The sequence below is a fragment of the Eptesicus fuscus genome, chromosome 4, assembly GCF_027574615.1.
Source record: "Eptesicus fuscus isolate TK198812 chromosome 4, DD_ASM_mEF_20220401, whole genome shotgun sequence".
Lineage (NCBI taxonomy): Eukaryota > Metazoa > Chordata > Mammalia > Chiroptera > Vespertilionidae > Eptesicus > Eptesicus fuscus.
The window spans coordinates 11,181,555-11,207,698 of record NC_072476.1 but is presented as its reverse complement, the minus strand read 5'-3'; the positions used below and the strand labels follow the sequence as shown (position 1 = coordinate 11,207,698).

Below are 26,144 nucleotides of genomic sequence, written 5' to 3'. Positions count from 1 at the left end.
AAGGGCTCAGTCCTACAAGACTACCCTCACTTCAGATCCCAGTCACAAGTCCAGGTTGTCATTTGTGCTTGTGAATGACCAGCTATAAATCACAGTTCCCCGACCCCTTCCTTATGTCCATAATTTGCTAAGGGCTCACAGAACTCAGGGAAATATTTTACTTATGTTTACTGATTTATTATAGAGTCTCCAACTCAGGAACAGCAGACAGTAGATGCACAGGGAAGGGTGCGGAGCTTCCATGCCCTCCAGGAGCGCCGCCCCCACAGCACCGCACATGTTCACCAACCAGAAGCTCTCCAAACCCCTTCAGTTAGGGTTTGTATGGAGGTTCCATTACACAGGCTGATTAAGTCATTGATCGTTGGTGATTAGCTCAATCTCCAGCCCCTCTCCCTCCACTGATGTTGGGACTGAAAGTTCCTGTCCTAATCACACCTTGATCTCTCTGGCAAGTAGGCCCATCCTGAAGCCTAGGTGCCCCTAAGATCCCTCCATCTCATTAGCTCACATAAGACACTACCCAGAGATGCCCGGGATTTTAGGAGCCAGGTACTAGGAATTGGTACAGAGACCAATAATATATTCTCCAATGTAGCACAGTAATTGATTTTCAGATGTTAAACTACCCTTGCATTCCTGGTGTGTTGTAGGATCTAACCCACTGGCGCCTTGTTGAGAATTTTGTGTCTGTGTTCACAAAGGGTGTGCATTTGTAGTGAGTGTCCTTTCTTGTGGCATCCATGTTTAGCTTTGGGGCCAGGAGAGGAGTGACCTCATGAGATGAGTAGACACGTGCTCTGTCCTCTCCTCGTTTGTGCTTTGTTCTTCAACGTGCTGGGTTGTCAGTGTGTGGCTCTGCCTCTTCCTTTGCAGGAGATGGATCCCCCTCACCCTTTCCCCAAGGAGATCCCGCACAACGAGAAGCTCCTGTCCCTCAAGTATGAGGTGGGCCTCCTCCCTGGGTGCCCCTGCCCCACACCGCCCCAGGCACTTCCTCCCCTCTCCAGCCTCACCCCCACCCCTGCCCGACGTGAACCCGGGACACCAGGGTCAGTCATTGTGTTGTCTGTGTCACCCTGGTCTGCAGAGCTTGGACTACGACAACAGTGAGAACCAGCTGTTCCTGGAGGAGGAGAGGCGCATCAACCACATGGTGAGTCTGGGGCCGGGCAGCCTGGACACCGCCTAGTGACCTGCGGGCTGGGCTGGTGCTGCTCTCCCACCTGGGTGTGGTGATGGGTCCCCTCCATCTCCCTGTCCTCAGTCCTTGTGCCGTAGGTTCTGGTTTGTGTCTGGAGCAAGAGACACCCAACACCTGATCCAGGAAAGGGAGTGTGTGTCACATTGCAAATACAGCAAAGAAGGCTGTTCTTAGATGTCAGCTGCAGTGGCCACGATGTCAACAACTGATTATGGCTTGGTTGGGAAGGTCCTCCCACCCCCCCACCCCAGTGCTCCACTGTCTCTCAGACATTGACCAGAGGCTGCCATCATGGGCTTGGGGAGTTCCAGGGCCAGTCATGTCGTCGCTAGAGCAGTCTATGGCTGATGTCTTGCCACTGCACTCACCTCTGACTAGTGCCTCCCCCTCAGGCCTTCCGGACAGTGGAGATCAAGCGCTGGGTCATTTGTGCCATGATAGGGATCCTCACAGGGCTTGTGGCCTGCTTCATCGACATCATGGTGGAGAACTTGGCCGGCCTGAAATACAAGGTCGTCAAGGACAGTATCCTTTTCTGAAGGGGCCCAGCACAGACTGGGTGGAGCTTAGAGCAGAGCATAGGGTCCCATGAGTGACTGTGCATCCCAGAGCGGGCCCGACAGGAGATAACGCTGGCCTGGGTGTTTGCCCTCCAACTGGGAGAGTTGGGACTGGGCAGTGGGATGTCTCTGAGATGTGCAGTTAGTGCGTCGCCCCCTCCCGCCTCCCACTCCCCTCTGTGTACTTGGGGGTCGTGCTGGTATCAGGGTGAGGCACGCTGGGGATGTACTCAGATGGTGGAGCTGATACTCGTCCTTGATGAGCCCAGATATCGACAAGTTCACGGAGAAAGGGGGGCTGTCCTTCTCCCTCCTGCTGTGGGCCACATTGAATTCTGCGTTCGTGCTGGTCGGCTCCATGATTGTTGCCTTCATAGAGGTACGGCCACCAGGGAGCCCTGGATGGTGGGAATTGCTCCAGCTCACCTATTGCAGCTTTTGCCAGTGAGGTTCCCGTGGTCACACTAGTGCAGATGTTAAACGGTTCAGTAAAAACACCCCCTTACCCTGGTGGTGCGTCCCACGCCCACCCCACACGGCAAAGACCATGGGGGAACGCACAGCTCACTTCTAGGAGGTCCCAGTGGGCCAAATGGAGGGGACCACCCACCTGAGGGGATCAGACTCTCCCTTCATTCCAGGACTTCTCCCAGAAGCCCTTCCTATGGCCTGCCTCTTTGCTCTTCCCTTATCATGGTAGGAAGAGGGGGAAGCATCCAGAAGCTTCTATCTGGTGTGCAGTACGGTGCCCCCCTCCCAAGGGGGACTGAGGAACTCTGGTTCCTCTCAGCTAGTGCATGATATGTGCCTCTAGTCTGTCCTAGAGCGTCCCCACTCTGCCCCTGTGGGGGCACTGCACCTCCTTCCATTTCCACACCCAACCCCTCCCACATCCCACAGCACTTGCACCCCTCGGTGGTCATTCTGTATCTGGGGTGGGGAGAAGTGGGAAGCCCCTTACCAGGCAGCTGCCCGGTCCAGTCCCATGTCATCCCCTCCCCATCCTGAGCACTGTGAGGCTGAGTCTCCCAGGGCCTCCTAATCTCCGTCCATTCATTCAGCTTGGCCAGCTCCATGTTCTCTTCTCTCTCCTTCCAGCCAGTTGCTGCTGGCAGTGGGATCCCCCAGATCAAGTGCTTCCTCAATGGGGTGAAGATCCCCCACGTGGTCCGGCTCAAGGTGAGGGGGTGAACCCTGGGCTGGGAGCATGGGGCCCATCATGGGGATTCTTTGCTGGGTTAGAAACCTTTTGTTTGTCCACATGCACCTCCTAAATTCACCCAGACCACGGTGTGTGCTGCTGACGAGCATGTGCATGGATGTGCTGGAAGATTTTGTATACATTTTCTTTGGAAAGGGGTGAAAACTTTCTCTGCCCATTTTATGTAACAAATGCTTCAGTGGCGCGTGCTGTGATCGCCGCTGTGGAGCGTGTTTGTCAGTTCCTCACAGGGGTTCGCATTCCAGAATGAGAGCACCTGTGCTGGAATGGGAGCCTTGCTGTGAGCTCTCTCCATTTCTCAAAGTTTTCCTTAATACTCATGCTTAATGTTCTTGATGACACACTCATTCCGAGGGGTTGGCAAGGCAGTCTTCCTCCCATGGCCATTTCCGGTGTTTTGGTCTGCGTGCCTCAGCCGATGTGTTCCTCCCACCCCCATATGGGGAGCAGATGCTCCTGGTGGCCTGGACACACCGGGGCAGCAGAGTGACCTCAAGGGGGAGGAGGCTGTGCTGGCCCCTCCGAGTGTCCTCTTTGTTGCTCATGGTGCCGGTTGTTATGTGATGAGTCTTGCTTTGTGTGCAGTGCTGTGGCTCAGGTTCTCAGACAGGGTGCCATCTGTAATCAAAGACTTGACACTCTTTCCTTTGTGTTCCAGACCCTGGTGATTAAAGTATCTGGTGTGATCCTGTCCGTGGTGGGAGGACTGGCGGTGGGAAAGGTAATGGAGCCCGAGGAGCGCTGCTTGGGCCTGAGTCCCTCTGCCCTCCATGTTCTCTCTGAACTCGCCTGATGGGGCTGCCCTGTACTTTCCAGGAGGGGCCGATGATTCACTCGGGCTCCGTGATTGCCGCTGGGGTTTCCCAGGGGAGGTCAACGTCACTGAAGCGAGATTTCAAGGTGAGTCCTCTCCTGATGCAGGCGTCGGCGGTGAGGGTGACCATGAATGTCCTTTGGAAAGCGGGGTCCTTCCTGCTCTGTTCCGAGACCACCCTGACATCGCATCTGAGGGTCTCCACGGTGCTCTGTCCTGGGTGGCTCTCCTGGGCCTGCCGAGGAGTCTGCTCAGAGCCTTGTTCTCAGGGTTTGGGGTGGGTGTGCATTTTTTTGAGGAAATGGCCTCAAAGGCCTGTGTGACCTCGGAAGAGGTCAGGAGTGAGGTGCTTACAGACTGAAGATGATTAATTTTTAAGATACACTTCAGAATAATTTTGTCATGTTTCCCCAGAAAGCCCCCAGCTTTTTGATGGGCATTGCACTGCATTTATATACGAATTTGGAGACAGCTAACATCTTTTTTACAGAACAGAGTCTTTTAAAATCAAGAATACACTTAAGTTTTTTGTTGTTGTTAATACTCACCTGAGGATATTTTTCCATTGATCTTTTTTTTAGTTTTTTTCTTTTTAATTTATCTTTATTGTTGAAAGTATTACAGATGTTCTCTATTGTTTCCATTGACCCCCTACACCCTACACCTACCCCTCCCAGGCCTTCACCAGCCTATTTTCTGAGTCCATGGGCTATGCATATCCTATATAATAAAGAGGTAATATGCAAATTGACCATCACTCCAACACAAGATGGCCGCCCCCATGTGGACACAAGATGGTCGCCACAAGATGGCCAGCAGGGGAGGGCAGTTGTGGGCGATCAGGCCTGCAGGGGAGCAGTTAGGCATCGATCAGGCTGGCAGGGGAGCGGTTAGGGGATGATCAGGCTGGCAGCCAGAAGCAGTAGGGGCAATCAGGCAGGCAGGCAGGTGAGCGGTTGGGAGCCAGCAGTCCTGGATTGTGGGAGGGATATCTGACATTGGAGAGGGTGCAGGCTGGGCTGAGGGACACACACACACACCCTGTGCACGAATTTCGTGCACCGGGCCTCTAGTATACATATAAGTTCCCTGGTTAATAATCTCTACCTCCTCACCCCCCACCCCTGCCTTCCTTCTGAGATTCATCAGCCTCTTCCATGCTCTTATGTCTCTGGATCTATTTTATTCATCAGTTTATTTTCTCCGTTGATTTTTAGAAAGTGAAATAGAGGGAGGGAGGAAGGGATAGAGATAGAAACATCAATGAGAGAGAGACACATTGATTGGTTGCCTCCCACATGTCCCCCTCAGGCCAGGGATTGAACCTGTAACCCAGGTACGTGCCCTTGACTGGGAATGGAACCTGAGACCCTTTGGTGCGTGGGCTGACACTCTACCCACTGAGCCATGCCGGCCAGGGCCTAAAGTTTACCCTTTGCACTCGCTCGCTTTTTTCTTGATTCCTTTATTCTAATGCTAACCGTGTCGAGTCACACTCGACATCTGAGTGCAAAAGTTTAATTCTTGTTGTGATAGAATCTTTTCATTATTTTCTCATGGTTGTTAGTATGCAAGGAAGCTCTCTTTTGTTGTCTCTTTGGTTCTGCAGTCTTTGTGAACCAGGAGTTGATGAGTTGACTGTCTAGAGACTCTCTTCCTCTCCCTCCACCTCCTCTCTCCCCATCCCTTTCTGAGAAGTGCCCTTGGAGAAGTTGGCTAATACCATTCCTGTGTGTTCTGCCCCATTTCAGATCTTTGAGTACTTCCGCAGAGACACGGAGAAGCGGGACTTTGTCTCGGCAGGAGCTGCGGCTGGAGTGTCTGCTGCGTTTGGGGCCCCTGTGGGTGAGCAGGGGCCCTGCCTGGGTGACAAGTGACTTCCTGTGTTGGGCAAGCCAGGCTGTCCGTGCCTTGAGAAGGAATAGTTTTGGTGTTTGCAGACTTCGGTGCTGGGTGGTGGTGAGGATGTGGGGTGCCTCCCGAAAGGCCCCAGGGCTGCCTCTGATGTGGGCTTGGTGCCTTGGGTCTGGGGTGTGAGGGGCTCTGGGTGCGGGGCTCTCTGTGCCTGGGTAGAAACTTCAGGCTGGGCCACTGCGTTCCAGGCGGGGTCCTCTTCAGCTTGGAGGAAGGTGCCTCCTTCTGGAACCAGTTCCTGACGTGGAGAATTGTAAGTGCCCACAGACGGAGCCTCTCCCCAAGTCAGGCAGCGCCCACGTCTCACCTTGGTGTCCTTCGTGGTCCCCAGGACACCACACTCCGGGCCCACGCTTTGGTGCCCTCGCCTGAGGTTCCTGTTGAGCCGTGGTTGGAGCCACGCCCCATTGGACTTTTATGGCCCAGCTCTGTCCCTCACTTGACCCTGAAGTGTTGCCTCCTGCCCTTCCCCTGTCAGTCGGGTCACTGTTTCCACCCTGGTGCTCCTTCAGCTCCTCAATGGGGACCCCCTGACCTCATACACCTTTCCTCAGCTCTGTCCTGGCTTGACCCCACACTCACCTGGCTTGCCCAGCCTTGAGGGGCCCGGCCATCAAGGCCCCAGCCTCCTTTCCTTTAGCTTTTGGAGTGGCTCCAGGTGCCTCCTGAATGAAAGGAGAGGCAGCCCCTTCTCCTGCAGCCCCTCCCCAGCTCCCAGGGTTCCTCTCGGTGGGCACTGTTGTTCTGATGGTGCTTGTTTCTCTCTGTGCCCACAGTTCTTTGCTTCCATGATTTCCACCTTCACACTGAACTTTGTCTTAAGCATTTACCATGGAAACATCTGGGACCTGTCCAGCCCGGGCCTCATCAATTTTGGCAGATTTGACACGCAGGTAATGTGGCCCATTGTCCCAGTCACTGTTTCTGGTTCTCCGTGCGGGGCCACGGTTGTTTACTTAAGGTTCAGCCCGAGAGCTTGGGCTTTTGGGAAACTCCATCTCTTCGCTGAGATTGAGCTCTGGTCATAAGCACCCGGGCCGGAGGTGCTCTTGGGGAGCACACGTCCAGCCTGGCTGTGCAGGTGAGGATGCCGGGTAGACAGCCCAGGGGCACCTTCAGGGTTGTCTCCCTCATCTGCAGATTGTTAGTGACACAGACTGTGGTCCTGGGGTGCGCATGCACCAGCTCAGGGAGGGTGCGGAGGAGCAGGCCGGCGCCCCTAGGAAGGCCTGGACCATACACTGCAGTTGCCAGACACTGCCAGGGGGTCCTGCTCCCAGGACGTCCTTGCACAGGGACACATTGGAGCTCTTGGGTTGTTTGGGTCACTAGATGTGTTCCTAGGTCTCTCCTTCCTGCCCCCCCTTGGCTCCCCTCTGTCAAGTCTGAGTGGCAAGAAGCTGATGACACATTTCCTCACAGAACAACTGCTCTTCCTCTTTGCACAGACGATGGTGTACACGATCCACGAGATCCCCATCTTCATCGCCATGGGCGTGGTGGGTAAGGGCCATCCCAAGAAGGACACCAACCCACCTGGCCTCACACTTCTCCATCACTCGAGATGGCGGCCCCCAGAGGAACAAAGCATGTGGTGGGGTCAGGGCCCGCTTTGAAATGGCTCCCGCAGGGCCACCTAGGGAGAAACCCACACCACAAAGAAACCAGAGCTCTGCTTCTCCGTGGGGAAGCCCATCTGAGAAGTGGACTGGCCCCTCGACAGCATCCATTACTCTCACCACCTTTTCCCTGAAAGGAAGGCAAAGCCTTTCAGAAATAAGCCCTCTGTCTGTCCATCAGTGTGGCGATGGAGCACGGGTGTTTCCACAGACCGTCTTCTCCTGTCCCCTCCTGGTCCCTCTGCTGCGGGACAGCCCAACCGTTCTTACACGTGACTCCTTCCTGGTCGCAGGTGGTGTTCTTGGGGCTGTGTTCAATGCCTTGAATTACTGGCTGACGATGTTTCGAATCAGGTGAGAAACCTGATTTGAGGCTCCTGGGGCCTTTGAAAATGGACTCATGGTGGGCTGTGTGCCCACAGGGCCACATAGAATGCCACCCACCAGTGTGCATTCCTCTGTGGTGGCTTGTATGTGAAGGAGACAGCATGGGGCTGGGGGATGGATGGGGAAAGGCTCGGGGAGGCCTGGCAGGGGAGGCCCTGCCTGTGGATCCAGCAGCCCTGGGGTCGGTCTTTCTGGCCTCAGTCTGGTCTGCCCAGGGCCATCTCGAGCCCGGGCACAGTTAGCTGGCATGGCTTCTCTTGCCATTTGGAAAGCCATTACTGGAGCTTTGAGGTGGGAGCTGGGGGGTGAGTTTTGGGTTTGGGGAAGTACTTCCTCCTTCTGCAAAAACTTAAATGCAGTTGGAGAGCACCCAGGAGATAATCAGGACGTGCAGGCGTCTGGGTAGGTTGATGACTAAACGTGCTACATCACCCTCCTAATCAGTGTCGTATTATCAGCTCTTAGTGAGTCACAGGCTCAGGTTGCTTTGGTAACTGCCCAGGTGTCCAGAGGCCTGGTCCATCCCAGTGTTTGCTCTAGGTACATCCACCGGCCCTGCCTCCAGGTGATTGAGGCCATGCTGGTGGCCGCTGTTACAGCCACTGTCGCCTTTGTGCTGATCTACTCGTCCCGGGACTGCCAGCCCCTGCAGGGCAACTCCGTGTCCTACCCCCTCCAGGTAGGAGGTTGGGCCACCAGGCAGGGGGCAGGGCAGGCCTCTGAGGAGGAGCACTCTCTCCCCAGTTCCAGCAGGAGAGCTAGTGACACAGCGGAACTCCAGAGCTCTGGGCAACACAGGCTGGTGTGTCCTCAGAGAGGGTTAGGCAGCCTACTGGGTGTCGGGAAAGCTGGTGTTCTGTCGGGCTGGAGTCTCCCCCGGCCCTCCTCCCAGAATGTGGCCTGACAAGGACCGAGGAGGACTTCAGGAGTGGGGGCTGTGGGTATGGACCCGAGAAACGCAGCCTGCCTCCCCTCCGAGGCAGCAGCCCGACCTCATCCTGCCATGTGGTTGGCGCTTGATGCTGGGCAGGACTACCCCATCCCACTGGCCCGTCCTCTCTCCCAACCTTGCAGCTCTTCTGTGCAGATGGCGAGTACAACTCAATGGCTGCTGCCTTCTTTAACACCCCGGAGAAGAGCGTGGTCGGCCTTTTCCACGACCCCCCAGGTGTGTGCCTATGCTCAGTGCTGTCAGCTGCACATCGCCACGGGCCCTGCCCCCCTGGCCTGATCGGCAACAACCCACAGACACTGGGCACAGAAGCCAGAGTAGATGGCATCAGATTCTTCCATTGTGCTACTCCATGGTGCTACTCTGTAGTGTCATCTCGCCTGTTAGGGCCCTTAGGTGGTCTCTGATGGTTTTCTGTCACAAATAAGACTGCTAGGACTTTTCTGGCCCTTGTGCATGTGACAGGAATCCACAAATTTAACAGAGAAGCATTTAAATGTGGGGAAAGGCCAAGCCCTTTCTAAAAAGTGCTGAGTGAAGCCAGCAGTTGGCACCAGGCCTCCTGACATGCTGGTTCAGGGTTTGCTGGAAGTTAGCTCGTGTGGAATGTGGCTGGTGGCCTTCCTCCCCTGACCCCAGAGGTCTGCACTGCAGTGCCTACTGTTTGCACACTGGTTTTGGTGGTCACCTTCTCTTGGCCTCAGGTCACTGTCCTGCTGGCTGCACTGGGCCCCACTTGCCCAGGCTGCCTCCGTCCCCGGGCAGGCCGACCATCCTCCTGCCTCCAAGGACCCAGCCCCCCAAACCCCAAGCTCTGGCCTCTGAAAATGGGGAAACTTCCGGGGACTCGCGGGGGTGTCTAGGGGTCAGTATGTGACCTGGAGGTAATGACTGGCCAGCCTCTCTCTACTAGGCTCTTACAACCCTATGACCCTTGGCCTCTTCACCCTCGTCTACTTTTTCCTGGCCTGCTGGACCTATGGGCTGACGGTGTCTGCTGGCGTCTTCATCCCGTCCCTGCTCATTGGAGCTGCCTGGGGTCGGCTCTTCGGCATCTCACTGTCCTACCTCACTGGGTCTGCAGTAAGTGGGGTCTCCATGCACCAAGCATGCGGGACCAGAGCTGGGCTGGAGGGAAGAGGGGCAGTTCTGGTGCTCCAGCCTCGGGGCCACTGAGTGAGGGCAGTGGGCCTCAGAGCCTCGGGTCATTTTACATGGCCATCGTTTTCTGGCTGCTGCTGTTTGAAAGGAACATGCCATTAATGCAGCCGTCCATGTGTGTGGTCCAGAGACAGTGTCAGGGGAGACACTCAGTGGCTATCAGTGAGAGAAGGTGACATGGAAGGATTGGGCGCCCTGGGGTGGGCACCCAGGCTGTGGACGCTGGTGACGGGCTCTGTGTGTGACAGGCCTTGCCCTGCGCCACACGGCCTCCCTGGCCTCCTCTTTCCACCTGCCTCCATGGGCACCATGGTTTTAATTTTACATATAGTCCCTTTTTTTTAACTTAGTTATTAAAATAAGGTTTTTTAAACTGTAAACAGAGCAGGCGAGTCTCTCCCACACGGTCCCACCACCCACTCCCCTGGCCAGACGTGGGACAGGCTTTCCTCGGGTCTCAGTTTTCCACCCGGACACAATGTTTTGTGGTTTTTAATTGCAACATGATTCACATACCATAAACCAGGGGTCCTCAGACTTTTTAAACGGGGGCCAGTTCACTGTCCCTCAGACCGTTGGAGGGCCGGACTATAGTTTAAAAAAAAACTATGAACAAATTCCTGTGCACACTGCACATATCTTATTTTGAAGTAAAAAAACAAAACGGCAAAAACACCCGCATGTGGCCCGCGGGCCATAGTTTGAGGACGCCTGCCATAAACCCACCCTTCAAAAGTATAACCCAGTGGTTCTATAGTGTGTTCCGAGTGTAACCATTGTTACTATGTCGGTTCAGGACATTCTCCTTGCCCCAAAAAGAAATCTGTCCCCCTCAGCATTCACTCCCATGCCCCCTCTAGTCCTAGGCAACCGCCATCTGCATTCTCTCAGTGGACTTGCCTGTTCTGCCCGTTTTATATACACTGAGTGGCCAGATTATTATGATTTCTGAATGCATAATAATCTGGCCTGTGTATGTGTGTGTGTGTGTGTGTGTGTGTGTGTGTGTGTGTGTGTATGTATTAGAGGCCCGGTGCATGAAATTCGTGCATGGGTGGGGTCTGGCCAGCCTGGCCAGGGGGAAAGGACATGGGTGGTTGGCCAGCCTGCCTGCTGGTCAAACTCCTGGTTGAGGGGACAATTTGCATATTAGCCTTTTATTATACAGGATATACACTGAGTGGCCAGGTTATTATGTGTTCAGAGATCATAATAATCTGGCCACTCAGTGTAAGTGGATCACACACCAGGTGCCATCCATGTCTGGCTCCTCTCCCTGAGTGTGCAGTTTTCAGCACTCATTTGTGTTGTAGCGCGTGTTGGATTTTCACTCCTGGCACTCCCTCGTCGTGCGGTGCAGGCATTTCTGCAGATGACAGTCACTGCACACATGGTGCTGGCCTCTGTCCCTGCACACACCTGTAGCTCCTCCTCCATACGCAGTGTCCTCCTGTCTTGTGCTGCTGAGTTCTCCGGCTTATGCCGATGGCTTGTTTTTAGACTTAGTTATTACCGAGGAGGCGCAGACCGTTTTGCACATGTGCATAAACTCTCCTGGGTGTGACATTGCTGAGCACAGGCAGCCTCTGTGCATCTTGGTGGGTTTGGGGAAGGGGTGCCACCCCCAACACCACCTCTGTGTCATCCCCACAGATCTGGGCAGACCCCGGCAAGTATGCCCTGATGGGAGCAGCTGCGCAGCTGGGTGAGTCCTGTCTGCCACGTGGGCAACCCAAGGTCAGGAGGGGCGGGTACCTCATGGAGCTCAAAGGCCAGGTGTTGAATTTAGTGTCATCGACCACTCCCTACAGGGTGTAGCTGGGCCCTGAATGGATGGCGACGGCCCTGCATGGAGAACATGGGCAGGCAGGGGCGCAGGGAGGGGCTCGAGACCACCCCTACCTGACTCCATACCCCCTCTCCCTCCCCGGGCAGGTGGGATCGTGAGGATGACGCTGAGCCTGACAGTTATCATGATGGAGGCCACCAGCAATGTGACCTATGGCTTCCCTATCATGCTGGTCCTGATGACCGCCAAGATCGTCGGAGACATTTTCATTGAGGTGCAGCTGGTGGGAAAGGCCTGCCTGCCTAGCCCTCATTCTGGGTCCCATCCCCGTGCCCTGGTCTCAGAGCCTGAGAATGTGGGGACTGGGCTCTGTGGCAGCAGAGGAGGGAAGGGGGCCCCTGCAAAGCCATCCCCCAAATAGCTTCTGCCTTAGTGGTAGGCACAGTGTGCCTGGGACCCCTCCCTCAGTGACAGGCACAGTGCTCTCCCTGAATCCCCCCTTGGCAGCTGGTCATTGCACCCTGGAACCCCTCCCTCATGCCAGTCCTGTGCCTGATGCCTGTCCCCTCTCCCCAGGGCCTGTATGACATGCATATCCAGCTGCAAAGTGTGCCCTTCCTGCACTGGGAAGCCCCGGTTACCTCGCACTCGCTCACCGCCAGGTACCTCCTTTCTCCCTGTCTTGGTTTAGGCTGAAGGCCTGCAGGCTTCCTCTCCACACTTAGGCCGAGGGCAGTGAGTGGTGCCGACGCTCTGGCAGGGTGGGTGTGGGCAGCCAGGAGCAGGAAGGAGGCCACACGCCTGTGTGCGAACATCTGGGAGATGCTTTCCAGGTGTCAGGGCTACAGGCACCACCCCAGACGGGTTCTCCCAGGGCAGCACCTGGGCTCTGTGGCCCCTGGGCTTCCTACATCCCTTCTCGTGGCTTACTGCATCCAGCAGCTTCCTGCCTGTTGACTTCGTTCAGGAACCCCGTGGACACATGGTTTGTGACCAAGTGGCCAACAGTGGACGAAGTGTGTGTTCTTCCACAGGGAGGTGATGAGCACGCCGGTCACCTGCCTGCGGAGGAGGGAGAAAGTGGGCGTCATCGTGGATGTGCTCAGCAACACGGCGTCCAACCACAACGGGTTCCCTGTGGTGGAGTCCACCGACGACACCCAGGTACGGGGCCTGGGTGGGTGGACCTGGGTCCGCTGCTGTCCCACAGGAGCCAGAGCCTCAGGCCAGGTCCTGCCTCCCTCCCTCCCTCACAGGGAAGCCATCCTCTTCCCCTGTACCTGTCAAGCAGGGCATGTTGGGCAGGGTTGGTTTGTAGGGACATAGACTTGTGTCTGGGTTTATGGTAGAATCCCACTAACTGAGAGGAGCACTGTCCCCATGGACAGGTTAGTGACATGCCCAGTGCCATCTCTTACCCCACACTGCTCCGTCAGCCGTGCTGTGGCTGTTGTCGGGAGAGGCCTGACAGCCTGTGGCCCACCCAGTACCAAGCTCCCAAAGGTTTGGGGTGATTTGTCAGGGCCGGGTCTGCATCCCCCCAGCACATGCTGCAGCCCAGGCACTTGGTTCCTTGCTCTTCGTTGTGTCCCCTGCCCCTTCCAGGTGTTTGGGGGTTAGCATGCTTGTGCCTCTGGCAAAGCCAGTGCCAGTCGACAGTGACCATACGTTGATGGGGAGTGTGACAGGGAACCTGACTAGAGCCAAGGTCCCCGAGCAGACGTCCTGGACCTGCTGCTCAGACACTGCCTGCCCTCCTGTTCACACCTCTGAGCTTTCAGCAGGGCCTCAGCCAGCCAGGCAGGTGCTAGGTCTTGGGCTCTGCTCGCAGACAAGGCCATCTTGTCTCTTCCCTGCAGTCAGCTCGGCTCCAGGGCCTGATCCTGCGCTCCCAGCTGATTGTCCTCTTAAAGCACAAGGTAGGCTCCTCGGCACCTCCAGGTGGTGGGAGATGCAGGCTGGGAGCTGGGGTTCTGACATGCCTTGCCCACTGCCTGTTACCTGCTGCCGCAGGTGTTTGTTGAGCGGTCCAACAGGGGCCTGGTACAACGGCGGCTGAGGCTGAAGGACTTCCGGGATGCCTACCCACGCTTCCCCCCAATCCAGTCCATCCATGTGTCCCAGGATGAGCGCGAGTGCACCATGGACCTCTCTGAATTCATGAACCCCTCCCCGTATACGGTGCCCCAGGTGCCTGATTCCCACTTGCAGGGTCTTGAGTGGCCTTCAGTGGCTTGCCAGGGAGGGGCTGGGTGGAATCCGTGGAGAAATGGGAAGAGCTCCGTTCTTACACCCAGGACAAGGATTGGGGGGTGGGCATGGCTGTAGAGCCAGACCCCAGCAGCATGGCTGAGATGGGGCTGGTTGGCATGGGGGAGGGGGAGGGGTGCTTTAGGACACATCTTGATGTCCTGGTCGCAGCGGGTGTGATGGGAGACAGCCAACCCTGAGCTTGGAGGGTCCTGCCTCTGCTCTTGGCTGGAGCCAGTCTGGGCCAGTAGGCAAGCTGAGGCCCTGACCACATTGCAGGAGGCATCTCTCCCTCGGGTGTTCAAGCTGTTCCGGGCCCTGGGCCTCAGGCATCTGGTGGTAGTGGACAACCACAATCAGGTGAGTAGCCAGGGAGGGCAAAGGGCCCCTTTTCCTGCTGGCCTGCCTGCCCTGGCCATATGTCCACCTCCGGGTCTCCCCCAAACTGTGCTGCTCCCCCACATGCTTCCACAGAGGAGGAGTGGAGCCACCGGAATTCTATGACCTGGCTTTGTACCCACAGGTGGTCGGGCTGGTAACCAGGAAAGACCTGGCCAGGTACCGGCTTGGGAAGGGGGGCCTGGAGGAGCTCTCACTGGCCCAGACGTGAGACCCTGGCCCTGGCACCTCACCTGGGGCCCTCAACACGCTCCTCGGGCAGCAGCAGATCTGTTGGCCTCAGACCTCGGGATGGCCCAGCTGGTGTGTGAGCGTGACCATCGATGGGCACCTTGTCAATGTTCCCCATCCTCCCCCTTGCCTCAGCCCCTTGGATGTCACTCTCCATCCTCCTGTTTCTTCGCCCTCAGGGAGCAGATGTTCATGCAAATGCTCGCTTCCTCCGAGCCAGCGAGAGGTTGCGTGTGCATGTGTGTCTCAGTGCGTGTTTGTGTGTGTTCATGGTATGTTCACATGTGTGAGAGGCAGCGAGTAAGCTGGGCCCTGTGGATTTGAGTGCTGCAGGCCCCCAGGGCGGGGCCACCCCTGCTTCTCTGCTCCTCGTTACCCTCTGCTGGCCCAGAAAGACCATGCCGCCTGCACACTGCCAGCTGGAGGCCTGGGTGATGTGAGGCTGCAGCAGAGGCCTTTGGCCTTGTGCCCACGGCCCAGTGTGTGGCCGTGAGGTGATAGGCCCGTGCGGCTGGGACCTACCCAGGCAAAGGCCCAGCCGGAGGACCAAAGGCAAGGGCTTGGGGCAGCAGACTCTGGAGCAGGCTGTCAGGAAGTCGGCTGTTCTCCAGATTCCCGCGTGTGCCCTGGGCCGCAACCCCACCCGGGAGGCCATGGGCTCTGTGAGGAAGCCTTGGCCAAAGGAGAGCTGAGAACCACCCGTGGGTCTGAACCCAAGTTCTGTCACACATGCCACCCCAAGCCCTCTGGAGCCACCCCAAGCCCTCTGGAGCTGGAGTCCAGATGAACAGCTGTTGCCACTGGGACCGAGGCTGGGAAGGCAGGTCGTCTCAGCATGGGGGCTGGGGGTGGAGCCTGGCCCAGGGTGATGTTCTGGGCAGCTCTGATTCCGGTCCATGCAGCTGGGCGTTGGACTGAGCCGCTGAGCCTGCAGCAGGGATGCTGTTCCCCTCCGAGGAACTTTTTTAAAGGTGATTCCCAAGTCCCCACCCCATCTCTGATGTGATCAGATGCTTTTGTGGCCAGCTGGTGGGTGCTGCGCCTTGGTTTTAACCCCTTTCAAGGGGATGGGGCCTCGAACTGCAGGTCCAGTCCTGGTGGGGAGTCCTCTGTTGGGGGTGCAGGATCTGAATGTGGGAAGTCTGAATAGGAGAAATAAAGGAATTATACCCAGACAACCTGCGCCAGCTTCCTCTTTCTGCTTAGCATGGACCACAGTCTAGCAGCCTGGAATTCTAAGGCCATGGGGTAGGGGTGTCTGGGATGAGACCTCAATGCGTGGTGCGGGTGGGCAGCACCCCAGAGTGGACATCACTGGGAGGGAGACACAGATTAGAAGCCAGGAAACCAGGTGGTGGTGTAGCTGGGGCCCTCACACTTCCCACAGGAGGGGACCCCCAGGCACCAACCACGCATCCTCATTCGAATGTCTGGGCAGCGTTGTTCCTGGGGCAGCTACAGAGTCCGGTGGAGAGGGCTCCGCACGTCTGTCTCCTACCTGATCTGCTTGGCCACAAGGCGTGTGGTGTGGCTCCCCCTGGAGGAGAAGTTGCCTGAAGCATTCTTGTCACAGGGAAGCCCCCAGCCAGCCCTCGGTGGCAGGTCTAGGTGAAATGGGTAGGGCGACGGGCTAGAGGCGCTGGCTGCAGTGGCCTGAAGTGAGACGTAACCTTCACCAGCCTTCAGACTCTGGAGAAAGCAAGGACAGCATTTCACGCACTTGGTGTTGAGTACATGTTGAAATGGTATTTTAGGTGAACTGGGTTACATAAAATGGACTATTGAAGTTCACTCCACCTGGCTACTTTCTCTTTTTAATGAATTCGGTATTTTTTTTAAACTTTATTTTCTGCAAAGCCAATCAAGTGTGGGGTGAGAGAGGTATAAAAGTTATTCTTGCATATTCAGGAACAGCAAGCACTCAGTTTCAGAAAACAACTTAAAATATTTGAATCAAAGGCAGTACCCTGCTACTTGTATTTTAAAACTCATGTTCTTTCTTAGCAGCAACAACAAAACATTTTTATTGATTTCAGAGAGGAAGGGAGAGGGGGAGAGAGAATAGAAACATCAATGATGAGAGAGAATCATTGATCGGTTGCCTCCTGCACGTCTCCTACTGGGGATCGAGCCTGCAACCCGGGCTTGGGCCCTGACCGGGAATTGAACCATGACCTGGTTCATAGGTAGATGCTCAACCACTGAGCCATGCCAGCCAGGCTCCACCTGGCTACCTCCTTACTGTGGCTGCTAAGAAAGTTAATGTCCCGGTGTCGCCCACACCTGTGTCAACACCCTGTTTCCTTTGATAGCCCCTCAGGGCCTGTTTTCTTGGCTGCAGGACTGGCTGTGTTCAGTCCATCTGGGGTCCCAGCCTTCCTGCTCTGGTTTAACGGCCATGGGGCCAGCAGTTGCTCCTTGGCGTCGCTCCTGCCCAGGCCAGAGAGGTCTCCTGACCCTAACCTCTGGTGCCACCTCGGATCCTTCCAGAAACAGGCAGTTGGGGAGGCCTTGCAGGAACAGGAGAGTTGATGGCTCAGGTTCCATTGGCAGTTGGGCCAGAAAGTCACGAAGTTCTGGTGAGGAAAAGGAGGTTCCAGAAGAGCCCCCGCTGCCCTGCCTACCTTGGTGTTGTCTTGGAAGGAGGTGAGATAGGACTGGAGCTCATCCCTTCACACCCCATGTGTTCCCCCAAGGTCCAGGGCTGACTTCCCTGCCTCCCGCAGCCACTCCCCTCTCCCCCTGCAACCACCCTGGTTCCAGCTCTGGGCGGCCACAGGGTGCTAAGCCAGGGCCTCTTGGCAGTGGCCAAAGCCAAAAGCAGTGGCTGCTGAGGAAGCTGGTTCAAGTGAACCAGGTGCCAACTGGGGCCAGAGCCAGGAGGACAGTCCAGGGAGGGGCCTGCATAGGGGTGTGATCTCCAGGTAGCTCCACAGCCTGGGACCTCCCTCTGGCCTGGCCAGGCAGGACATTGTCCCACTTCTGCTGCCCAGTGCTGTGTCCTCAGGCAGGGAGTGCACCTCTGAGTCCGAGCTTCCTGTTGTGGAGCAATGAGAGCTGAGCCCTCTCTGGGCTGGGCTGTGTGACTCAGCGGGAGGAGCCCCAGTGAGCTGGCTAGGCACACTCCGTGACAGTTGCACTGATTCTGGGCCCCTGTTTCCCTAAGCTCCATCTAGGAACCAGCATCCCTTGTCAGCCCAGAAGGCCAAGTGGCAAGCTCGGAGGTACCTTCTTGCAGAGCTGGCCGATTGCAACTCCTCATCCGGGGCTTCGCCCCCCTCTCAGTTAAGCGCTATCACCCTGGAGGACCTGGGGCTCCTCCTGGAGGACGGGCTGGCCAGCCCCGAGCTCCTGAGTCTGGAGGAGATCTCAGAGAGGTATGAGCCCAGCTGCCTGGCGTCCACCACTTCCGTCCCAGAGCAGGACACCCCCAAGCGCTGGAAGCAGCTGGAGCAATGGTGAGCCCCGTGGGGGCGGAGTGGGAGAGCCACACAGCCCCAAGGCATGTGTGCCGACTCGGCCTGCTCCTCCTCCTGGCCAGGGTGGCCGACCTGCAGGCCGAGGTGGTGTCCCTACGGGGACACAAGGACTACTGTGAGCGTGCCACACTGAGCCTTCTACAAGAGCTGCGCCGGGTGCAGGCCATTGTGCAGCTGCAAGACTCGGAGCTGAAGAAGCTGAAGCAGGAGTTACACCAGGCAGCTTGGGGCCCTGAGAAGGAGGCCCTGGAGGTGAGACACCTGCCGGCTGGGAGGCAGCTCATCCCCACCCACAGGCCAGGCTCCCCCATTCCCAGGTGTTGGGCAGCTACTTCCTGGACCCTGAGCCCAGCTCAATGCTGCTGCCCCGGCTGGGAGCCCAGAGAATCCCCATAGGCTGTGTCTGTGCTGGTCCGGCTGTGAGGGCCCAGGCCTACACTCAGCCCACACTCTCCTCCTTGCAGTTCCCCAGCCCCCAGAACCAGAACAAGATGCAGGCCCTGGACAAGAGGTATCCCCATGCTGGGGTGCAGGTCTCAGCAGGAGGGAAGGGGGTGGGGAGAGCAGTGGCTGGTGCCGGACCCCTCAGAGCATCAGCCACAAGGTTTTGTTTTCCCAATTAGTTGTCTTGCCCCGGTAAGCAGTACGTGCCCATGGCAGAACTCACACGGTCTGGGTTTGTGTGAGCCTCGGCAGCCTACAGAGGCCTGGGAAAGGGGTGGGAGGCTTCTGCCGGGGTCTTAGCTGGGCTTCCAGCCCCTGAAGGCTGCCCAGCCTGCTCTGGGCTTCTCCTGGCCACCAGGAGGGTAGCTGGACAGGCCCCAGGCAGAAGCGGCTCTTGTGTGCCAGGTTGGTGGAGGTCCGGGAGGCCCTGACCCAGATCAGGAGGAAGCAGGCACTCCAGGACTCGGAGCGGAAGGGCACCAAGCAGGAGGCCAACCTCAGGTGGGCACCTCTCGCCTCCCTCCCCAGGGGCTGTTCTGGACCTGCTGTGTGTGGCCATGTGGGTGTCACCGAGGCAGGGCAGGTGTTCACGTACCCTCGGTGCCAAGCTGCGGTTGACAGGGAGCCTCAGACACCTTGTGGATCTTCTGTGGGAAAAAGAGACTTGAACTTGGGGCCCCAACCATCCCCTTTCCCATAGGTCCCAACCAGGGCCCAGCTCTCACCACGCCGGGGCTGGGGGGGGGCGTAGAGACACCAGCGCCTTGCCCCCTCTTTGTGTTTACTCAGGCGAGCTATGCACCTCCTGCTCCGTGGGCCTGTAGGTCAGCCTAGGGCCCCCAGTGCAGCTTTGGCCTGAGAAGGGCCCTGCCAGCCTCCCTGTGGCTCCCCAGCTAGCCCCTCCGGCTGGCCGGGTTGCTGTGACCTTTGGCCGGTGCCCCCAGGTTGACCAAGTTGGCCAGGAAGCTGGAACAGGAGGAGCAGAACCGGGACGTGGCCTGCAGTGCCCTGCAGAGGAGCCAGGAGGAGGCCAGCCAAAGGGTGGACCAGGAGGTGGCCAGGCTGCAGGTACCAGGCCGGGCGGGCAGGCAGCTAGGCTGCCAGAGAGAAGGTCCGTCTGGAGGAAACCCCCACACTCCCAGCCCAGCCTGTGTCCTTCCCCTTACAGGTTCCTCCCTCTCTCCAGCTATCTTTTTAGTGACCCCAAGTCCTATGCTGTGTAATACAGTGGCCACTAGCCACAGGTGGCCCTGTATATTGAAATTAGCTAACTTTTTTTTTATCCTCATGCAAGGTATTTTTTCCCATTGATTTTTACAAAGAGTGGAAGGGAGAGGGAGAGGGAGAGGGAGAGGGAGAGGGAGAGGGAGAGGGAGAGGGAGAGGGAGAGGGAGAGGGAGAGGGAGAGGGAGAGGGAGAGGGAGAGGGAGAGGGAGAGGGAGAGGGAGAGGGAGAGGGAGAGGGAGGGGGAGAGGGAGAGGGAGAGGGAGAGGGAGAGGGAGAGGGAGAGGGAGAAACACTGATGTGAGAGAGACACATTTGCCTCCCACATGTCCCCTACCAGGGCCAGGAGCCTGCAACCGAGGTACATGCCCTTGACTGGAATTGAACCCCAGACCCTTCAGTCTGCAGGCTGACGCTCTATCCACTGAGTCAAACCGTCTAGGGCGAAATTAGTTAACATTCTAAACAATTTAAAACTCAGTTCCTCCATCACATGAACCAAATTTCAAATGCTCAGCGACCACGTGTGGCAGTGGCTGCAGATGGGGCTGCACCGAGATGGAGCACCTTCATCACAGAAAGTGTCGTTAGCACCATCTCAGCCACCGCTCCTCCTCCCCTTCCGGTGCAGCCAGCACCCAAATCAAGAAACAGAACCTCGAAGCCCGAAGCCCCTTCCTCGGCCGTTTTCAACCTTGGTGCTCCCCTCATGCAAAGCAGAGGTTACCCTCCTGAAGACGCACCTCCCAGTGCCGTGCTCCTGGGCTGCTGCAGTTCCCCCTCCTGCGGGAGGGCCGAGGGTGGGGGTGGGGCGGGGGCTCGGAGGTGGGTCAGGGGATGGGGCAGCCTCTTCAGCTCTGCAAATAGAGACCGGGGACTGCGCTGCACACCAGGGCGGCCCCAGCTGCCGCCCACATAGCTCGGCTGCTCAGCTTCGGTAGCGTTTCCCTCCCACTTGGTTCCCGCAAGAGGCTGCTTGCTGCCCACTGGCCAGGAGCTCCAGTGGCATTGGGCCCCGGGGACTCCCAACAGGACAGGCACCTCCACCTGGTGGGATGCCTGCCTCTTCCCTAAGCCCACTCTAGGGCCCGGGTCTGCAAGCTATGGCCCATCCCTGGTTTTGTCAATAAAGTTTTATCGGCAGACAGCCACTCCCATTCGTTTACTATTGGCCACAGCTGCTTCTGCGCTGGAGCCACAGAGCTGAGGAGCTGTACACAGACCCTGCCCTTCAGGTTTATGTAGTCCATAAACCCGAAACATCTACTCTCTGGCTCTTTACAGATCATTTGCCCAGCCCTACTCCTGGTCACCCTGCACAGGCAGGGAAGCTGCCAAGGGCTGGGGCACCCAGCACATGCACTCGACCTCCCTTCCTAAGGCTCCCAGCTCTGGGTGTGGTTTGGTGGTAGCTGCTATGCCTTCTTCCGATCCTCACTACTGTGAGCACCAAGTGTGTTCTAGACCTACATGAGCTTGGCCTGCAGACCCCTCAGCCCTGTGCCTGGCCCTCTGGGAGGACATGTGACCCCTGCCTTTCTTCCTAAGGAGGGTGTGGCAGGCCCAGCTCTGCTAGGCTCAGGGACCCAGGACCCAGAGCCCCCCTGATGGAGACGGTTGGGCAAGAAAACAAGTCTGAGATGGCATGGTGGGTGGGGGGCAGCTGTGGGAAGAGGGCGCCCAGCACGGTGGCAGCACGGTGCCCCTGTGCTCCCTCCACAGGCCCAGGTGACCAAACTGGGTGAGGAGATGAGCCTTCGCTTCCTCAAGAGGGAGGCCAAGCTGTGTGGCTTCCTGCAGAAGAGCTTCCTGGCCCTGGAGAAGGTGGGAGCTGGCAGCTGGTGGGGCTCTGCTGTGTCCCCTGCCCCCGGCTCACAGCAGTGGACGGGTCTCTGGCAGAGGATGAAGGCCTCGGAGAGCACACGGCTGAAGGTGGAGAGCAGCCTGCGGGAGGAGCTGGAGAGCAGGTGGCACAACCTCCAGGAGCTGGCCGAGGAGCGCCTGCGGGCCCTGCGGGCGCAGTGCAAGGTGGGCAGCTGGGGCGGGGCACAGGCGGGCGCCTGGTGGGGCACAGGTCTCAGGCCACCTCGTACTACAGCAGGAGGAGTGCTACCTCCTGGAGCAGTGCCGGGGCCTGGACAGGGCCGTGGTCCAGCTGACCAGGTTTGTGCGCCAGAACCAGATGTCGCTGAACCGCGTCCTGCTGGCCGAGCAGAAGGGCCGGTGGGTATCCAGACGGGGCAGTGGGCAGAGAACGCGGGAGGTGTCAGGCTGGGTGGGTGGAAATGGCCCCTCTCCCCGGACCCCAGCTTCCTGGTCCCAGTGTCAGGCCCAGTTGGGTGCCTGGCAGAGTAGCCACGCGCCCTCAGCCTGCCCCTCACGGGGGACTCGGTGTGGCAGCGATGGACGCAGCCCTGTTTTGGTGGCCCCTGTGACGGCACTCCCCTCCTCTGCTCCAGTGAGTGTCTTGGAAGGTTCTGGAGCCAGCAGCCAGGCTCCCCTCCCTGGCCCAGCTCTGAGGGGCGGGCCAGCCTCAGCTGCTGAGGGATAGTCTCTCTCAGTGGCACCAACCCCCAGGGACACCAAGGGCCACTTGGAGGAAAGCCAGGCTGGGGAGCTGGCTGCCTACTTTCAGGAGAACATGGAAGCCATGCAGCTGGCCAGCGAGCAAGCTCAGCAGGAGACGCAGAGCACACTGGAGCTGGTGAGGGCTGCAGGCGCTGGGTCCGGTCTCCTCGTGGGATCCCCCACCTCCCAGCACCCACACTCGGCCCCACCTCCCACAGCTCCAAGAGAAGAGGCAGGCCTTGGAGGGGTCGGTGGCTGAGCTGGTCAGACAGGTGGGGGACCTGAATGACCACTTCTTGGCCCTGAGCTGGAGGCTGGACCTGCAGGAACAGACGCTGACCCAGAAGCTGTGTGAGGTGAGGCTGCCCGGGGGAAAGGCAGCCCAGACAGCTGGGGTCCTGGCGCCCCTCTGGCTCCCTGAGGGTGGAAGCCTGACTGGCAGGTCCCAGAAGTACCCAGTGACTGTCTGTCAGGCCGAGGGTGGCTCTGAGCCGAGACCTCCTGCTCGGAGGAGGCAGCCCAGGGCCAGCTGCTGAGACCCCAGAGGCCCCAGAGGCCTGACCACACGGCGGGCTCCACGGAGGGGCCAGCGCGGCAACTGCCCCGGGGTTCTTTTTTCTCTTTTTTGAAGGTTAATCCACACGCCGTACCATCCCCCCCTTTAAAGTGTATAATTCAGTGTGTTTTTCACATATTCAGAGTTGGACAACCACCACCACAATCACTCTTAGAAGGCTCTGCCCTCATTAGCAGTCACTCCCACCCCCTCCCCGGACCCTAGCATCCACCATCTGCTTCCTGTCTCTGTGGGTGTGCCTTTCTGCACACGTCGCTGACGTGGAATCACACGCTGTGTGGCCTTCTGCGTCTGGCTTCCCTCGCTGAGATGGCTTTTTTAAAGTCCGTTCGTGTGGCAGCGTTTTGTCCTTTTGGGCGCTGAGTGCCCTTCCACCACACGATGGGCCACAGCTGTTGACCCGTCAGTCAGTGACGGGCACTGGGCGGCTGCCCCTTCGGGTGACACGGAGGGCACCCTTTGGCTGTGGGGCAGGTGCCCCTGGCCCGCCCTGCGCCTCCTCCCCTGCAGTGTGGGCAGACTGCCTCTCCCTCTGTCCCTATCCCCGCTGACTCCCCGTGGGCAGCAGGGGTGGGGAGGGGCTGAGCCAGGCCTGGAGGGTGCTGGCTGGCCTGGCTGGCCTGTGCGAGGCCAGTGTGCATGAGCTCAGAGTCAGAGGCGTGCCCAGTCTGTCTGTCCACCCTCCCTGTCCACGCTCCGGCCTCACTGGGTGTCTGTGTCCTAGGCAAAGAGTGAGTGGGAAGGTGCAGAGCGGAGATCGATGGAGGGCCTGGCCTGGTGTCGGAAGGAGGCCCAGGCTTACCTGAGGGAGGTGCGGGAGACAGTGGACAGCCTGCCTCGGCAGGTGGGTGAGGGCTGGGGCCGCACCTCCCTCCCCTGCGGTGCCCACCCTTAGTCGCCAGCCCACCCCAGCCTCTGCTCCGTTTCAGATAGAAGCTGTCTCTGACAGGTGCGTCCTGCACAAGAGTGACTCCGACCTCAAGATCTCTGCTGAGGGCAAGGCCAGGTGAGGCTCAGCTCCCAGAGCACGTCTGGCAGGCCCGCGCCCCGGGAAGGGGCGTGAACGCCACTGGGCCGACCGCCAGGGAGTGGCCGGGAGGGCTCAGCTGTCTCAGAACCACTTGCTGCACCCACAAGCCTTCTCTCGGGTGCTCCAGCCTGAGCTCCCAGCACCGTGGCAGCCCTAACCCCTCCCCAGCCCTGGCTTGGGGGCAGCCTGATCCCCGAATCTTTCCCTCTGTCACTCCAACCCCCCCTAGAGGGGTGTGGCAGAGCAGAGCGCCCCTTCCTCTGCCCAGGGTATCCTCCCTCTACTCACCCTGCCCCTCACCCTAGAGCGCTCCCCGCCCCCGAGCCTGGCAGCCTTGGCCTCCCGTACCCACAGAGAGTTCGAGGTTGAGGCCATGCGGCAGGAGCTGGCTGTTCTGCTGTCCTCCGTGCAGCTGCTCAGGGAGGGCAACCCCGGGCGGAAGATTGCCGAGATCCAGGGCAAGCTGGCCACGGTACCCTCTCGGGCCCCCGTGCCCGTCACGCTAGGAAGAGGGGGGCAGCTCCCTGTGGAGGGTCCCCAGGGAGGTTCACAGATGTCTTGCTGGGGGACTCCCCGCCTTAGACTTTGGAAGTTCCAAGTGGAGGCACCTATTGGAGCCCCAAACGCGGGGGCATCCGCAGTCACGGTGAAAGGAGCGCCCTGAGCCCCGGCTGGGTCCCACCTGATCACCGGGCTGCGGTGCCCCCAGATCCCCCCAAGGGGTCAGTTCCCGCTCTGGGGGGGTAGGGGGTGCTTCCATGTCCACGAATGGGGGCCAGTATTTAGTTTCAGAATCAAATAATGAAACTGGAAAACAGCATCCAGGACAACAAGACCATCCAGAACCTCAAGTTTAATTCGCAAATCAAGATGGTGAGAAGCGGCCTGGGCCGGCCCCGGGCTCCCAGGCCAGGAGGGTGGGCTGCTTTCTGCGCAGAGCCCGACTACCAGCTCCCCTGGCCCCTCCCAGCCTGCCCACCCTCTGTCTGCAGTCTTCCCTGCCACCCGTCTGTCTGTCTGCATGTCTGCCTGAGCACCGTTTCCAGGCAGATAAGGCCCTGGTTTGCCCAGAGGAAGATAATCCTGCCTGCAGCCCCCCCTCGGTCCCATTCCTGCGTTCCCGCCTCAGCTCCGCCCGGGCCGCCCCTGCCTCTGTCCCCAGCGCATGGAGGAGATGGCCACCCTGAAGGAGTGCCTGGTGGGCCCGTGGAGTGAGGAGGGCCCGCAGGCCCTGACGCTGGACAGCAGGAAGGTCCTCATGTCCCGGGTGAGACAGCAGTTCATCAAGAACGTGGCCTCTGGCGAGGTGGTGCCCGTGAATCGCTGGGGCGTGTATCAGGCCGTGAGGTGAGCAGTGGGGCGCTGCCTCCGGGTCTAGGTTTGGGGCTGGGGAGGCCCCGAGGGCCGTGGGCCCTGAGCCATGTCTCCGGGCAGGTGGCTGCAGTGGAAGGCGGTCCTCATGAACCAGGTCACCAGGTGGAGACCACGAACAGCCTTGGAGAGGTCCCTTGGCCGAGCGGCAGGAGCCTGCCCACCAGCTCCCAGACGTGCCCCTTTTCCAGAAATAAACAGGCCACTCCTGTATCTGTCAGAGCCTGGCATTCCCTCCAGGGGGTCAGGAGGCCCAGGTGGTGGGAGTGACCAAGAGGCTCCATCCCTGAAGCCTGTCCATCCCCAGACTCCCAGGATGCCCTTCTCCTGCCCAAGCCCAGCGGAGCCCAGCCCCCGCCGTCTTCCGGGCCTTCCCACCAAGAGGCACAGCAGCTGGGGATCCACAGCCACTCTGGGTCGGTCCCCCCACAGTCAGCCCAGCCGCAGGATCTGTGCCTGTCGGCTGTGCCCTCCACACCTGCCAGGTGCCCAGCAGAGAAGCGGCTCTTCCCGCCCTCATCTAGGGAGCAGTGTCTGTTCGTGCGCTCAGCAGCGCCCTCCTCCGGCCTCTCCAAGAAAACGTGGCTCATCTGGGCAGCTGGCCCTGCCACCTGCTTCGGGGCTTGAGGAGGGGCCACCTGGGACCGGCCAGTGGCTGGGCAGCGGGAGGGTTTTCCTGGGAATCTCGGGGGCTGGGCTGGTTGGACACAGTGTCTGGACCCCTTGAGCCCACAGCCTCTGCGTGGCCACAGCTCCTGTCCTGTCCTCCCTTCCTGTGGGCAGAGCTCCAAGGGCTGAAGGCCAGGATGGCTGGGTCGGTGCTAGGCCTTCAGCCCCTGCCATTCCTGCCCTGGTGGCTTCTGGTGGTGGCAGCTCCAGGTCCCCGGATGAGCCCTGGCCCTCTTCCTGGGCCTGGAAAGTTTCCACCTAAACTGTTTTGTCCTCCTGG

At 58.7% G+C, this 26,144-nt stretch overlaps 2 protein-coding genes across 2 annotated transcripts in view; both read left to right on the top strand.

Annotated features, from left to right (window-relative positions):
* CLCN7 (chloride voltage-gated channel 7) overlaps positions 1 to 15,671 on the top strand; it is a 28,091-nt gene extending 12,420 nt beyond the window's left edge. The window contains exons 3-25 of the mRNA XM_008146372.3: positions 877 to 948; positions 1,091 to 1,156; positions 1,597 to 1,729; positions 2,034 to 2,143; positions 2,863 to 2,943; positions 3,645 to 3,707; positions 3,803 to 3,886; positions 5,552 to 5,645; positions 5,903 to 5,967; positions 6,491 to 6,607; positions 7,163 to 7,217; positions 7,627 to 7,687; positions 8,261 to 8,399; positions 8,795 to 8,888; positions 9,586 to 9,755; positions 11,487 to 11,538; positions 11,769 to 11,896; positions 12,199 to 12,284; positions 12,657 to 12,786; positions 13,482 to 13,541; positions 13,636 to 13,812; positions 14,152 to 14,232; positions 14,396 to 15,671. Coding sequence (XP_008144594.1) covers positions 877 to 948; positions 1,091 to 1,156; positions 1,597 to 1,729; positions 2,034 to 2,143; positions 2,863 to 2,943; positions 3,645 to 3,707; positions 3,803 to 3,886; positions 5,552 to 5,645; positions 5,903 to 5,967; positions 6,491 to 6,607; positions 7,163 to 7,217; positions 7,627 to 7,687; positions 8,261 to 8,399; positions 8,795 to 8,888; positions 9,586 to 9,755; positions 11,487 to 11,538; positions 11,769 to 11,896; positions 12,199 to 12,284; positions 12,657 to 12,786; positions 13,482 to 13,541; positions 13,636 to 13,812; positions 14,152 to 14,232; positions 14,396 to 14,482 — 2,205 coding nt within the window. The 3' untranslated portion in view covers positions 14,483 to 15,671. The remainder of the gene's footprint in view (positions 1 to 876; positions 949 to 1,090; positions 1,157 to 1,596; positions 1,730 to 2,033; positions 2,144 to 2,862; positions 2,944 to 3,644; positions 3,708 to 3,802; positions 3,887 to 5,551; positions 5,646 to 5,902; positions 5,968 to 6,490; positions 6,608 to 7,162; positions 7,218 to 7,626; positions 7,688 to 8,260; positions 8,400 to 8,794; positions 8,889 to 9,585; positions 9,756 to 11,486; positions 11,539 to 11,768; positions 11,897 to 12,198; positions 12,285 to 12,656; positions 12,787 to 13,481; positions 13,542 to 13,635; positions 13,813 to 14,151; positions 14,233 to 14,395) is intronic.
* Positions 15,672 to 17,033: 1,362 nt separating this feature from the next.
* On the top strand, positions 17,034 to 25,822 carry CCDC154 (coiled-coil domain containing 154). The gene is made up of 18 exons (XM_054714154.1): positions 17,034 to 17,148; positions 17,669 to 17,960; positions 18,044 to 18,233; positions 18,446 to 18,492; positions 18,831 to 18,926; positions 19,370 to 19,493; positions 21,372 to 21,473; positions 21,549 to 21,677; positions 21,748 to 21,872; positions 22,227 to 22,353; positions 22,436 to 22,573; positions 23,519 to 23,638; positions 23,724 to 23,800; positions 24,179 to 24,296; positions 24,611 to 24,697; positions 24,987 to 25,171; positions 25,259 to 25,405; positions 25,681 to 25,822. Exons 1-18 carry the CDS (start codon positions 17,034 to 17,036, stop codon positions 25,820 to 25,822), a joined length of 2,361 nt encoding a protein of 786 aa, XP_054570129.1.
* Positions 25,823 to 26,144: the final 322 nt, after the last annotated feature.

Bases quoted from the DNA above. Each gene is read 5' to 3' on its own strand.
- CCDC154 (XM_054714154.1), top strand. From the start codon at position 17,034: ATGGCTCAGGTTCCATTGGCAGTTGGGCCAGAAAGTCACGAAGTTCTG. The intron at 22,574-23,518 runs GTGAGGCTGCCC...TCTGTGTCCTAG, and splicing joins TGACCCAGAAGCTGTGTGAG to GCAAAGAGTGAGTGGGAAGG. The intron at 24,297-24,610 runs GTACCCTCTCGG...GCCAGTATTTAG, and splicing joins TCCAGGGCAAGCTGGCCACG to TTTCAGAATCAAATAATGAA.